This window comes from Pseudopodoces humilis, chromosome 15 (genome assembly GCF_049639895.1).
Source record: "Pseudopodoces humilis isolate 2021_Gansu_Grassland_sample_001 chromosome 15, ASM4963989v1, whole genome shotgun sequence".
In the NCBI taxonomy this organism is placed as follows: Eukaryota; Metazoa; Chordata; class Aves; order Passeriformes; family Paridae; genus Pseudopodoces; species Pseudopodoces humilis.
The window spans coordinates 11904449-11919795 of NC_142214.1; the positions used below are offsets into that span (position 1 = coordinate 11904449).

The following is a 15347-nucleotide window of genomic DNA, read 5'->3' on the forward strand; positions in this document are numbered from 1 at the left end:
TTCTCTACAAAATAAATATTGCAGTCACTCAAGAAAAAAAACAAACAGCTTACTTTTTTTTTCCACTTTCTCCCAGGATGCATTTCTTGGAATTCTTCTAAGCCCCCCTCCAAACTTCTCTGTTCTTCCTGAAATCTCAAATTTTAAGCACCGACACAGCTTACTGCTGCAGAAGCCCACAGCACAATCACATACGGAATTCTCTCAGAACCCGGTAAAACAAAGGCTTGCAACTTGCAGCTCCCTTGGTTTGGAGCTGATACCATACGCCAGTACTGCTCCATATCTCACTCACACATCTGGCTAAGAAAAAGCTCTCTGAGACAGTTTGACACCAGTCCTTACTCCCGGAATCACAGAACTTAATGTGCCTGAGGTCTCATAAGACCCCGGCATAGAAAACCTGGGTCCCAGAGGGACTCACCTGGCTCTCTCACCATTGGGCATGTTCCTGGCCTGTTTCACAGCTTCAGGAGGTTCCAGGAGTCACTGAGAGCTCCTCCGATCCCCCTGTGCCTGGAGCAGGGAACCCGAACCAGCATCTGTGGTTCAATCCAGCCTGCTTGCAACCGCCGGAACAACCTAAACACAGCTCTGTGGCTTGAGAGAGCTTCAAATGAGTTTAAACAATCCAGGGGCACCAAGATTTAGAAGGCCCCTGCTCTCACTTTACTCAAGAGGGATGAGCTGAACTCATCCCCTCAGGGCACCCTCCGTGCCCGGATCTTATCAGGGTTCGGCCCAACTCACCGCCGGCCGAAGTTCCAGGAGTTCCCTTGCACTCCTGAGGCTGACCCGCCACTCAGTCTCAATAGCTCGACCGGGAGTAGCTCTGGGAGCACCATCTCCCAGGAAAACTTTTCACCGCCACCACAGTGGGGCAAAAAAAACTTCTAAAAAAACTAAAAAAACCAAAAAACAGACAACTTCAAACGCTGAATCACATACCAGCTCACCAAAGCAACCCCTCCCCCGCAAGCAGCTCTTGTTGCCCGGGGGGGAGGAAAGGCACGGAGGGAACATCACCAGTAAAGATAACCTTGGCTCTGCTCTGAGACCAGAGCCGCCACCCCACTGAGAACAGATTTGATACAACACCCCCGCGTCTCCTGGGCTACAAGCCCCAGTTCTGGTTTGCCCCCTCCCCGGGGCTCCAAGACAGGAGCTCGCAGGGAGGAAGTGAATCACTCCATGTGTCCCCACCGTGATCCAGTCCCTGTGGAAACATCGACCCGTGTTCACTCTTACTCCAGCACAGCACAGGAAACCTTTCCTCTTTAACAACACAATTCCAAAAAAACCCACAAACTTTAACGCAACAATCACACCTATTTAGGCATTCTCACATCTGTTCCATTCAACTCCACCCAGTCACAGCAAGACAATAAGGTGCTCTTTACTTCCCAGTTACTTGTTAATATCCGCCCATGGGCACTATAATATGTCAAATATCCCAAGTTTATTGGATTATTCCTCAATTTGGCAGTTTTAAGTCCAAATTTCTTGGATTTAATCCTCAACTTGACAAAGTTTTAGAAAATCCACATTTTACTCTGTTTTCCCAGTGGATTGTACCAGGAAAACCTTGGGCTCCCTTTCCCGAGGGGATAACCCCTCCCCTGAGACCCAGTCCCAGTAATCCCGGGGGTACCTTGAAACCCCGCTTCCCGCTCCCACCAAAGATTACTTACAATCCGTCTTCTTCTTTGGATCTTCGTGCACAAGAATTATGGAGCAAAAATACTGCGGTTTTTAGGGAGCCTTTTCCCCCTTTCCTTTGCTTTATTCCTCTCCTTCTTGTCCTCAGGGTTTTGACCTGCAGCCGCTTGGCCCACGCTAGGAGAAACCGAGCAGGGTCTGCTGAACTCAGCAGGGGCGCGCCTGTTTCCCCGTTCTGGATCTCTGGTGGTCCTAGAGGTGAGGTGCTTATCCTGGACGAGCCCCCAAATTATTAAAAATGAGATTCACTTAATAAATTATAAAACGTTTAATATAAACAAAAGACAATTAGGAGACAAAAGAAATAAAGCAAAGGGTTAAAACGGCCGGGTGCCCTGGCGCCTTGCCAGGAACACACCTGGTATCTTGGGAACACTCTTTTTATCCCCTCCTGCTGTGAGGATTTTATGCATATTCAAAACATGTCCCCTCCCTAGTTCCACCTTCTTAGAATATGCTTTTGCATAATTTTTATTTTCTGCTGGTCAGCACTATTTTTGCTGGTCATCATTATTCTTGCTGGTCATCATTATTTTTGCTGACCACCATTATTTTGAGTCTGGTTTCCTTTCTTCTGCAAATGGTAAGTATTGATAACAGTCCGGGCCCCTTATCCTTTCTTTGAGGGCTGCTGGGCTTCATATCTTCTGCTGATAACAGTTTGGGCTCTATTGTTCTCCTGATAACAGCTTGGGCCCCACTGTCTCTGCCCTCTGGGGTTTCCTTGCTTTGTACCTAGGAAATTCCTTTAAGCTTAAAACTTGTTAGCAAGAAAAAAGTACATACATAGCTAAAAAGTATTTAACATATAATATTCATCTTAATACCTGTGAAAGCCAATATCACAATATAGATTTATAACAAAACAAACACTTAGATCTCAGACAACAGCTGGACAAATTAAGCAGTGCTGATAGTTAATAAAAACATAAGTATTTTTTAGTTCAATCTCTTCCAGTTCTTGGTTTTCTTTTAGGAAGGGTGCAGTTCTTTGATCTCCTCTTACAAGGCAAAGCTCTATGTGTTCAATCTTGGCTCATGTCTCAAAGATATGGGTATCTCCACTTTAGATGGTCCTGATGAAAGGCTGGCCTTTGGAACTTGGGTTACAGTTTTGATTTCCCCAGAGGGGGTGGTACCCACGATGGAAAAGGCACAGCCCCTGAGGGGGAACAACTGGAGAAAAGGGTGGAACCAGAGCAGGAGTTAGGGGGGGAAGGGAAGGTTTGGGGCCTGAAAAGAAGAAGCAAAGTGGGGAAAAAGGGATCCCAGACCATGTGGCCAGCACCATCTTGGGAAGGGGGGGTCTGGGACAGACTTTCCTGGACAGGGAATGTGGAAAGACAGGGGATGAAGTAGGACGTGGAATGGCGGGCAGATGGCAGCAGACCCGCATCATTCTGGAAGTTCTCTGTTGTCTGCCTTCAGGAAAACCGGGGTTGGGATGACAGAGACACACATGAGTGATGGGGAGTCAGCAGCAGCCCTGAGCCATCCTGGCATTTTCCACCCTTTGTTCTTCCCTTAAGAACAAAGGAGAGGGGAATATACGGGGAGGTATACACCAGAAAAAAAAGAGGAACCTGACAGAAGCCAAGAAACAGTCCACAGGAAGAGCCATTCCATCCATAATTGTCCATACTGTTAGTATTGTCCATAAAGGTCCTTCCCCAAGTGTAAAAAAAATATAACTGTCTATAATACATCTCGTTGGGTGATGTTAGATGTTTGTCCCAACACCTGGTCTTGGCAACCCCACCCCCCCACCCCCCCCCCCAAGCCTTTTTTTCTTTTTTCCCCCCCATGCCTCTGAGGCACTCTCAACCTGGCCCTCCTGCCAGCTACTCTTGAGTCCTCCTTTCTAAGGTGGGGGTCTCACTGGTGTCAAGCCATCAGCCAGGGACTTATGGGGTTTCCATGGAGCTGATCCTGCTGTTCTCCTGGTGCCTCGCTGGCTGCCCGCATTCTCCACCATTGTTGTGTTCCTCAGCTGCAGGATCATGTCCAGAGGAGCTACAGTTACCAGGAACCAGCATGGGACACCAACGAGATGGGCTTCTGCCCAGGAAACCATTTATTCAGCATGGGAACAAACTCAGATCCAGAGACAGAGAGCTCCGAACAGAGGCAGGGTGATGGGTTTTGAGGGATAGAACCAGGGTGGAGTTCAGGGTCAGGCACCACTAGGAACACAGCAAAGGAGAAACCCCAGGGGCTCAAACCAAATCAGAACTCCTGGGCTGACACCCCATGAGGGGTCTGGGGTGGGGCAATTCTTCTTGGGCTCACAGGACACAGCCCCTGAGGCAGAGGTTTAGAACTTACATTTTCCAGGCTTAAAGCCATGCCTCTCATTTTAAAAATGCTTTTCTGAAACTAAATCTTTGCCTCCCTGGGCAAGAGGCACCTCATGAGAGGTGATATGAAATTTATCTGTTCCCAAACTGCAAAGCCAACCACAGTTACTTTGTTTAGGATGTTTCCCTAGATATGCTGTATATGTAGAGATTGATGTAGCTGCAGTGCTTGCTGAAGAAGGAAGTGAATGTGGTGTTTGGCATCTGTCAATTCATTAATGTGGGGATGGAGTGGGTTGAGAAGGCCAACTGATAGTTTACATTCTGGTTTAGTGCTCTTAGTTTGCACTGTTTACCAAGAGGTCTACTTGCCAAATCTAAACATAGATGGCTTTGTAAGATGCTGCCTCTGGATGGCAGCATAAAGATAGTACTTCTAAGTTCCTGTTAAAGGAAATTTTTGCCAATTCATAAAGCCTGATGTAGAACTGTTTGGAAAATTGTGTTCATTAGGCCAGAAGTACCTGGCTTCTTAGGTCTCTTCAATTTTAGATTTGACACGCTTGTGAGAAGGGCAGTGGAGTTTGATCTGATTATTTTACTTTCTGTGTGTCTCACCCAGTAAAATAAACTTCATTGAAGTCTATTGTCTGTGTTGTAAGACTAATAGACTGCAGAAACCTAAGGGTTTTCAGAAGTGGTGAGAACTGTCCATGTCCTTTTTCTCACCTACACTTGAGTGCAAGGCTGGCAGTGCCTGTTGTAGGAGAGGGGCCACAACCATTTTTGAAGATGGAAGACTGTGTAGAAAGCAGTGAGCTACTGTGAATTGCAAGGGCTAACTGTTCCCTAAACTCAGCACTTAAAGTTTCTGCTTAATGTTTCTTTGTGTCCTGATGAGTTGTCAGCCTTACCCCTCTTAAAATCAAGTATTGAGAAAGGGAGTAAAATCTGGGATTTTGGAAGAGTTAGATGCCCAGCAGGGCTCTTCTGCTTTCTGTCTTCTTTTCTGGTTCAGGGGTCACATGCAGAGAAATTGTCAGGTTGTGTCCCATTCTTAACAGGTCAATAGTTGCAGTTTGGGGATTAATCAAAGTTGTTCAGACCTTGGGGTGTTCATTCAGTAAAGGATCTTTGACTCCAAAAGTTGCCTGTAGTTAAACTGGTCTGTAGGAAAATCTGTTGCTGCAAGTATTGCCATTATTTTAACTAGTAGCTTCTGTGAAAGATACTCTTTATGAAAAACTGTATGTAAAAGATCCTTAATTAGTTCAGTTTAAAGCAATAAATTCCATATCATTTTAGTAAAAGGCACAGGCAGAAAAGTTCAATTCTCTTTAGATAAGAGCTTCTGTCCATTTCTTGTGGCACAAAATATTTTTTAACACAGACAAACTTGTTTCAGTTTTTGCATATTCTGAAGGTAGCTATGCCAAGGTTTTCTTGTTTATAATTTTAGGGGTTTTTTTAAGTACACCTTTAATTCCAACCAATTTGTAGTAACTGTATTCTAAGAGAATTTATTAATTCTTAAACTTTCCATTTAATCAGACCATTCATTTGGGAAGTGATAACTAGACTTAGCAGACCTATTACAGTTGTTCCATGTTGTTGTTATTAGTAGCTATTCATGTATCTAAATAATAAGAACATAGTGCTACCCCTTCAGAGGAAAAAGAAGGGTTGTTTATCCATCAGATGTTTGAGAATGGTTTTTAACCTGCCTCTTGTGGTTCATTCACTGTGGCCAGAACTGTAACTACTACAACTAAAAGCTTCCTCTGCCAGTCTGAACAGGTCTTATATTGTACAGATTTCAAAGAAAGATAGCGCCTCAAGGTGCAACAGATGAAATTACATGTCAGAAGTTCCCTTAGTTAAAAAAAAAAAGTCAAGAACTTCTGCAAACATATTTTGACGCTTATATTTTAGAACATTATTCTTTCATATCTTTGGGTAGATTGAAAGAAACAATTCCTTAGAAGGGTATGTAATTGGCTTTTAATTCAGATTCTGCTTTAGCAATGTTACTGTTCACAGATACACCACTTTAGTAAGAAAAGGATGGCCGTTTGGATTAGAGACCTGTAATGGCTTTGCTTCCATAGCTGACTTCACACAGATATATGAGTAATAAATTGTTTCCTGCAAATTTGAACTCCTGCTTAAGCCTAAAGAGCATGGATGTGAAATCATAATTAGAATTCACAATAGCTGCTTTAACTCTGCTTGTCAAATCCCCACAAAACCTTTTGTTTGTTGGTTATACTTCTGTCCAGGTAAGTGAAGGGAAAATCAACTTGCTGAAGATAAATGGTGAAATCCTTGACTTGGATGAGTAGTAAATCCTTAGCTAGAAAACTGCACAGGTGTTTTGTTACAGATTTTGGCAAGCTAATGAATATGAGGATACTCTTCAGGATCACCACCAAAGTAAAGCTTAATCTTTGTCTGCTTGGAACTGAAGGGCTGAATTTATCTGCATTATAAATAGAGGTATGAATAATTGAGTTTGTGGCTTTTGCATGGTTACAGCAGGAAGATTACTTAAGCCATCCTCCTAGAGCAAAAGCATTTGTAACTGATGCTTTCCTCTATGTTGAGTTTGCTGATTTTAATCAGAGTAAATTTCTAACAACAGAGTCAGTCTTTATAATTGATAGGATTATCCAGTATTTATGCTCCTTTTTTTTCTGATGCTGAATTTATGCTGACAACTGGTAACCTGTAGTATTTGAATGCAGAGGGTGATGTTAATAGCATTAAGGGAACTTGTGTAGCAGCAGGATAACTATGAGAGGTGCAGGATTTGTTCACTGTGTAGCAGCTTTATTCTAGGAATATCTTTCACAGATGTCTAACAGGTAATTGCAGCCCCTACTATGAAAATTATCTTCTGTCAACCCTAAATCATGAACAAGAGCAGCTTGAAAATCTGCAATTTCCACAGTGAGATTTCATGAGCTACAAAACACTGTTAAACTGCTTCTCAGCAGTAAAGTTGTATGTGTTTAAGTTAATTTAGATACTATAAGAATTCTGAGACATATGTTTATTTTACCAAATATGTGGTCTAGAGTCAGATGGTGAATTGGGAAACCCTATTTCATTGCTTTCTGGACAAGAAGACTGCAAAACTATGGGTTTTAACCTGATTACCACTTCCATTGTTTCTACTCCTCTTGCCCTTCTCTTTTGGCAGTAAAATCCTGGCAGGGCTGATGCATGCTGTGCTAGAACTTGAAGGGTTTGAGGTACCTGCAGTTCTTTTGAAATTGCTTTGTAGTTTGGTGTGATTCTATCTGAATGCAAAACTCCATGTTTCATTCAGCTTTATTTTTAGTATTATGGTAACTTCATTACCTGATTAGCTTGCTAAGAAAAGTATCTGGTCACATGTTGCTCGTAAGTACAGAAAGGAGAGACCTGAGGTGCTTGATAATCTAAAATTTATAGAAGCAAGTGCTCTATTAGCTTTTAAAAACACTTGAAGGAAAGGAAAATATAAAGCTACTATGTGTCCCTTCTCAATTTAAGACTGTATCTTTGAATCACAGCAATTCATTGCCTGAGTGGCAGTGCTGTCAGACCTGCTGCAGGTAGTGGAAGGACTCATAACCACGTCAGCCTTGCAGAAATGCTTCTGTTACTTTTATTTGTTGAAAACCTGAGTTGCAAGTCTCAGGTTCAAGACCTGTTTTAGGGGAGACACACTGTGTGCTGTATAGAAACCCTCAGAGATTAATTCCCTTTGAATGGCTTTTTATGGATGGTTCTTCCTTTGACTATTCTAGTGAATGGAAGGCTTAGTAAAACCTAATGATCAAAAGGCTTCATTATATATAGCAGATAAATCCTAAGGTAGTCATTAGGAAAAAACATGGGAAAATACAAATACAGGACACAAACAGCAATTGTTACACAATGTGACATGAGTGTATATTAACATTCTTTTCCTAGTCTTTACTGCTTGCTCTCTGCTCCTTACTTGCATTGTTCTACAGTTCAGTTAAGCTCCTGTCATTAGTGTCTGTTGTAGTTTCCAATTTGTTTTAAAATTCTGGCCATCTTTACTTGGACAGAATTTATTTCAATGATTTCTGTGCATCTTTTTCCAACTAGAGGGAGCCATCCTTATCTGGTGAGGCAGTTGACAATGTTGTGGTGTGAAATAACTGTGGTTCCCTTCAGGACAACGTATTTTTATGAAGTTTGTGTGTGCAAGTTAAACCTCACTGAAGCTCCATCATGTAAGTCTCTGAGAGGGTCTTAATGTGTTACAGGTGACACCAGCATTTAAACTCAGTGGCTGTACACAATCAGGTTTTTGATTCTTGACTGCCTGCTGCTATTAGAATGGAGCTTTCAAGAAAAGCATGCAGTCTGTTAGTACAAACTGCATTGCTGCATTCAGTAACGACACTTTGCACCTCTAGAAATGAGAGGAGTTATCAAACAGAAAGTTCTGGATTTGTGATAAAATTATACATAAGGAGGATGTCAGAATAAAGAAATTGTTCAAGCTATTTTTCTGTTCTTTTTCTTATCCAGTTATCTGATACCTGAATTGAGAATTCATTTGTAAGTAACTTGGGTCATGTCAGAACTCTCATTGCATCACCTACCGTGCTTCTCTAAGAAGCTTCAGCTTCTCTTGATATAGGTAATTTATAAGTGGCAAGGTTTGGAAATTATTGCCTTCCCCCAATAATCCTGTTTATGGATAGAATATTAAATTAAAATTAAATTACTCTTAAACTCCTATATGTTTTAATAGTAATACATTATTGAAGTACTCTAGTGTAGGGGTTTAGGTGCTCCCTTAAACCCCTCCCTATGTGCACACAATTAGCATTATGTTTCCCTGCAGCTGTGTGTATGTAGTGGTAAATAACTTCTTTTTCACTTCATGGTTTTGCCAAGTCCCATGTTACTGTTCTCTCCAGCAACATCATCCTGCTAGTTTTAGCATTCATCTTCCTGCTAGTTTTACAAATATTTTATCCAATACTCTTGTGAGTGGCAGTTGGAAGGTGGGGTGGGAATGGAATATACTGAAGTTGCCTTGTGACTAAGGTCTTTGGGCCTGATGAGAAAGGAGTGGAATGTGCCCAATGCATAAGGCAGGCTTCTAACCACAACACTTTCTGAGGATGACTTAGGCTATTCATTTCACTGAGCTGACTTTAACAAACCTGGAGTAGGAGTGTGTAGTTTTTTTCTTCAAACTAAAAACAACAACCAAACAAAACTGCATTCTGTTGGAGGATGAGCAGTTTTCCTCAGTCCATGCAAGACACAAAGGACCAAGCGTGTTCTGGAAGAATTATCCTTTGACCAGTAAACCGATACCATCCCTCCTTTTATATACTAATGAAAAGAACTTGTTCTACACACATGAATTGAATGGGTAGAAGCTATCAGGAAAATCCAATGAAAGGATTAGCTAAACTTGAATAGATTAATTAGAGCATTTGGATGTGTCTTGCTATGGAAAAGTCACAGCATAGGAAATAAGCAATGATAGTACATTCATCTTTACAGGTACATGAGCAGGGAAGCAACAGGAGTAATAAGGAGCAAATCTAAGCAGTTGTCTTGAGTTCTTAAAACCTGCTTTGATTCCTTATTCATCTTGGTATAGTTGAAAACTAAAAGATTATGATAGATACGGAGATTCTGACCAGTTCCTTACAATTGAGCTACAACTTGCTATTATATAAAATATTTTTTATTGTCTTCTGTCACCTAAGACAATGTGTCCTACTGGCCAGAGCCAGGAACTAAACTGCTACTGAAGGCTTCTGGCTTCCAAGTAATAATACAAGGCAAGAATCTTGCCTGGTTTTCCATCATGTGCTGAGTATAACTTGGAGTTCCCCTGAGGTTTGGAGTCATTCTGTTTTCCATATCTGGAAACCTAGAAGGTCACGTAATTTTCAGAACTAGTGATGGTTAACTTCTTCCTAAGGGTAAAGTACTGATGGTAACCATCTAAATCTTGCTCCTAATGTAGAATTTTCTCTGTTTGGAATGTCACTGCATCCATTTTCTTTGTTTGATTGACATGTAGATGTTTGTAGAAGGTTCATGTGCAAGAGAAATTCCAAGTGTTCCTATGCATAGTATGGAGTCTAGGTTTTCTTGGCATTCATATGAGATACACAACTTAATCTGTGACATGAAAAATCTCTAGTCTGTGGCTGCTGAGTGACTTTCAAACTTGTACTAACTTGTTATGCAGTATGCAATCTCCTGTAGTACAATTTTTGTTCCTGCTTTGCCAAGTTAAAAAAAACCAACTGGCCTTGAGATTACTGGACAGTCTAAACAAGAAGGCGGCTTTCACTCAGAGTAGGTCATTAAGCTTTTTTTTTTCTCTGTGCCATCATGTTTTACTTTGGATTATTTAAGCTATACAGCAATAAGACCTCTAAGTGACATGAATTGATCTTGAGATAGTATAGATTCTCAGGGCTTTTTTGCTTCATTCTGTTTAATTAAGAATACCTTAATTTGGTGTGGATACAAGTTGATGCAAATAAGAAACGCAATCTGCCAAATACAGGAAGATAAGTGACTCTGCTCAGGGAGTACTTCTTGATAACCTTGAATAGATCTTTCCAGGATTTATGCCAAAAACTTACTACCATTTGATTACAGTGGGTATTTGAAGAGTTTTCTGATTACAGACCTTTAGCTTCCCTTTACTGCTGTCTGGGAAAGACCATGTTTCTTTCCTGCAAGTAATGCATCTGAACTGGATAGCCAAAACCATTTGTCAAAAAGTATTCAGTGAGTAATCCTGACTCTCCAAGACAGGCTAATTATGTAGGTTAAGAAGTTGCTCAAAGCATAAGAAATCCAGTCTGAATATATAAATTGGTTTGGAAGACAATCCCAGATTTAAAAAGAACTCCTACATTGATTAAACCAAAGCACTTTGGTGCAAACAAGGAAGAGAAGAACATTTTTCAGAAACTTTAATATTAAACTTTTAATGGATACAAGTTGCAACATAAGGAATTGTGGTGAGATATTTTGTGGAGGAACAGCTTCTTTGTGAAGGCAAACAGACATCAAATCTGGGGCCCAAAGGGGCTGTGGGATCTCCACCACTGTAGTTATTTAACGTCCAACTGAACAAGGACCTGTGCAAACTGCCTAAACTGCCTTGCTATGAGTGATTGCTCCCATACAAAATTATTTCATTAGTTTTATTAATTGGATCTATTTCATGTGGTCTTGATGCTGAATCACTCTTAAAGATGTGTAAGCACTTATAAAGTAGCTTTCTGCATTTTTTCTGTATAGATATAGTAGCGAAGGGCAGAGATTCCTGAGCTTAACTGTCTGAAGACTCATGTTTACAATGTCATGGATCTCTAACTTGTTTTGTGAAGGGGCCATGTAATCTCATACTGTCTTTTTCCCCTCCCAACTTCCCTTTCCCCCTGTTCCCCACAGCAGTTCCCTTGTACCTGAAAATTGAGAAAATTTCAATTAGAAATATTTTGTGGATACTGTAAGGAAGACTAAATTAGTCTCTTCTATTCCATAGCCTGAATTAATTCTCCTCTTTGTGCAGGATCTTGATCATGCTTTTCATGTGTATGTGCTATTGTAGCCTGTGTGTCCTACCACAGTTTTTGGTGGGTTTTGGTAAGTACTAATATAGTTTATTTTTTTCCCCCACCTCTTGGAGGCAGCAGAGGTTTTCCATGTTGCTCTCACTGTTCCATCCTTGTAATACAGAATCAGTGCTGCAGCACTGTGAGCCAGGTTTGTACTGTGAGAGAAGGGAATATTGCATGTAACTAAGGTTAATCCGTTTTAAATGAAGCTTTCTTTAAGAGATTAATCGTAAAACTTGATAATGAGGAACTCGCTTTTTTAAAACTCATTTTTAAAAGTGAAAGAGATCAGATACCAAATTCACAGGATAACTGGGGTTGATGGGGGGATCAGAAGGACATCTAGCCAAACATCCTGTTCCAAACAAGGACAGCCATGAGGTCAGGCCACGTTGCTCAGGCCTTCAACCAGTCTGATCTTTGAAAGCTGGGCTAGGAAGGTTCAATTTCATTCTAGGAAATGGCTCAATAAATCCCTGGTAACTAAGAATTTTGAGTTTTGATATACATAACATCAAGAAAGTGGTTACAAAAGCCACATGAAAGATCAGGAGAGACACCCTGGTCATGTCATATAACAGCTCTGCTGGACTTGGATCAAAGCTCTGCCTTTTGCTGCAAGATGATTTGATTTATCCTGGTGTTTTGTAGCTCCAAGTGACTTAAGCTACTTCTGTGTTTTCAGTCTGATGCTTGATAGTATGTTTAGGCTAAGAGCCAGGACATTCCTAATGCCAGGTAGGGGATGAGTCGTGTGTAAATGCTTCTGTGGTAATGAAGACTAGAATTCAGGTGTGGGTGTATTTCAGATCTGACATACTGACTAGTTTCTTGCTTGATTGAAACTTTGTACATAATGTTCTCTGTTGATTACTGAAGGGAAGGACCCCAAATGCACAGCTTTTCAAACTTTTAAAGTATAAGCTTTGTGTTTTTAATACAGTGCCACACCTGTTTTCAGAACAAGTTGAACCCTGAAGTGTTTCAGCTAGTGTATCTTGTAATAGGGCTCATAGTTTTTAACTATAAAGAGGCCTGAAACATGTATTATGTTTTATAAAGTGCTGGTGCTTTTGGCTATAGGTATGGCATTGTACTGCTTAAGCATAAATTTGGAAGTCTAAAATGAACTGTAAAATACTTACAAAGAAACATAAGTATTACTAAAAGTGATTACTAACTTTCAGTTAACTGTGTCTGCTTTGAACACTTGTATAATGGCTAGAGGACAAATTTGTTTACATTTTATATGAACTTTTTAACATTTTGTGGCAATACTAAATACTTCATATAATATTGACAATAATAAATACTTCATATAATAATAATTCATATAGTCTTATGCCAATTAAAAACAATTTTTTCCCCTTATGTCTTTAAAGGCTTGCCATGGATGTACATCTTTATCCAAATGTGATTGCAGTGGTGTGAAAGGTGAAAAGGTAAATATTGCTTTTCTTTTTTTAACTGTCAGACCAGCACACAAACCACTGAACCATATGCCAGCTTCAGATAACTGAAGCTTATGGATAGTTCTTTGCTTCTTGCTCATATATTTTTTTCTTTGATGCACCAAAGGGCAGAGCTGTATTAACAGTTTCAGATACCAGACTGACTGGTATTTTTTGATCATGACTGATTTTTCATATAATTATTTTCTCAAGAATGGGGAATTCATGCACTGATTTTTTTCTATCTATCTGACAATTTAAGAATCACAAAAAAACCAAAGAGACAAATTCTAGTAAAATAGAAAGAATTCCTATTTACAGCCAAGACCTGCCTATACTAACTACTGAGTTGACAGTAACACCCAGTTACCAAGCTAGGGTGAGGAATGTACCATAATGGCTGTTCCAGTAATGCTTCAGTGGATTTAAAACTGAGTGGGTTGTTTTCTCTTTAATTGCACTGCCAGTTCATAAGTAGTTGATGCTCACTGATGTGTTTTGAACTTGTACTACTTTTCACCTTTTGTATAGCTGTATGCAAAGATGATGGTTGCTGTCACTGTCTAGATGTGAGTTGGACCATGGAAGTGACAAAATTCAGATACAGCTTTCCCAATACAGTTAGCTGCCACCCAAGTAAGCAGCTAGTTAATGGCCAAACATGTATTCTTGGATCAAGCAGAGTAAAAGCCATTCCCACTGCATAAAGCATCTCTATGTGCCTCATTCTAGTGTAACAAGTTGTTTTGATCTGCCCAAATGGTATCCTAAGGCCGAGAGATGCATGTTGACATATTGGAGCTTTCCTGCTTCCTTGCAGCTTTGACTTCCAGTCTCACTGCCTGTTCTTAGTATATCTGTACAGTACTTAAAATTTGTCAATATTATTTCTTATTGTTTTTTTTTTTCTTTGAGGAAACAACAGGTGCCCAGCACTTCTTTTAGTTACAATGCACTATAGATAAACAGCTCAGTACTGTGAACCAAGCAAGTACTCAATTCTTTCTCCATTGTGGGGGAGCCTGGTTTTAAGTAAACTGTGTTTAAATAGTTCCCATGTAACTGTTTTCACAGGGAATGAATGGGATGCAATCACTACAAGGCGCAAAGGCTACCCAAAATACTTCCGCTCTTAGTCTTGTTAACAGTTTGCTTGAGGTACAATGGAGTAGTCTTAAAGATGTGAAGTGATAGCAGAATTTGAGAAGCATGTCTTATCAAATCACTTGCCCTGTCTTAGTAAGGTTCTAGGAGGGTCTCAGTGCTGTAGATTAATTTCTGACACATTTCAAGGGTGGTTTTTTACTTGCATAAACAAATGTAACCTTAAAAGAACAAAAGTAATTCAAAACACTGGCAATATAATGTGCTGGTGAAGAGTTTTACTATTGGCCCAGGTTAAACAAGGCAACTGTCCAGAATTCAGGGTAATGCTCAATGCCACATCTGCCGTTCAGATAGCTCCAGACAAATGGGGTCATTCCTTGGCATTTACTTGCTTTTAGTTTATTGGGTGTATTCTCAATTTAGTGAAGAACGGTATTCTCTTGATGGCAAGATTTCCAAGTTAGATTTGGTTAGCCAAACATGAACCTGGTTAATGTTCCTAGAGGATCTCAGATGCAGCTGCCCAAATCAGATGTATCCTAACTAGTGACAAGTTATTTCAGGTTCAGTTTGAAAGCAGTTAAACATCAGACTTCTATGCCCAGTACAGTTAATGCAGGTACAACCTTGGAGAGCCTTTCTGTAATTCTAAATTGGCTTCTTTTTTTTTTTTTTTTTTTACTTGTCACAGCTATTTTGTGAATTCACTGAGCAAGTAGCTGTTGTCTGGTTAATGTGGATATAATACAATCTGTCCTTAGAATGGATATGAAATTGAGGAACCGTGATTCATTTCCACTGCAGCCAAGATAAACACAGCATAATCCTGAGGCATGCCAGAGGGTTTTTAAATAGCCCTTCTGAAGCTTGCAGACCATCATGTACCTCCTGTAAAGGAAGGATGAAAAGCAAAGCCCATATTTCCTAGGTATGAGGTGTTGCTAGTGGAACTTGTTTGAGCATACATGTACATACCTCATTATGTTAGTTGCCCTATAATTACAAAGCCCTCAGTATTTGATGTGTTGCTGGATTCAGCAGTTCAGCTCTGGGAAACCCCAAGGTCTGTCACTGAAATCCTAATGCTTTATCTTGTAAGCAAACCAAAGCGAAGAATTTATATTTTGAATTGGTATTTG

General features: G+C 40.3%; 1 protein-coding gene across 1 annotated transcript in view; it reads left to right on the forward strand.

Annotated features, from left to right (window-relative positions):
* Positions 1-15347, forward strand: part of COL4A5 (collagen type IV alpha 5 chain) — an 88200-nt gene that overhangs the window by 20846 nt on the left and 52007 nt on the right. Inside the window, exon 2 of the mRNA XM_014258760.2 lies at positions 13033-13092. Coding sequence (XP_014114235.2) covers positions 13033-13092 — 60 coding nt within the window. The remainder of the gene's footprint in view (positions 1-13032; positions 13093-15347) is intronic.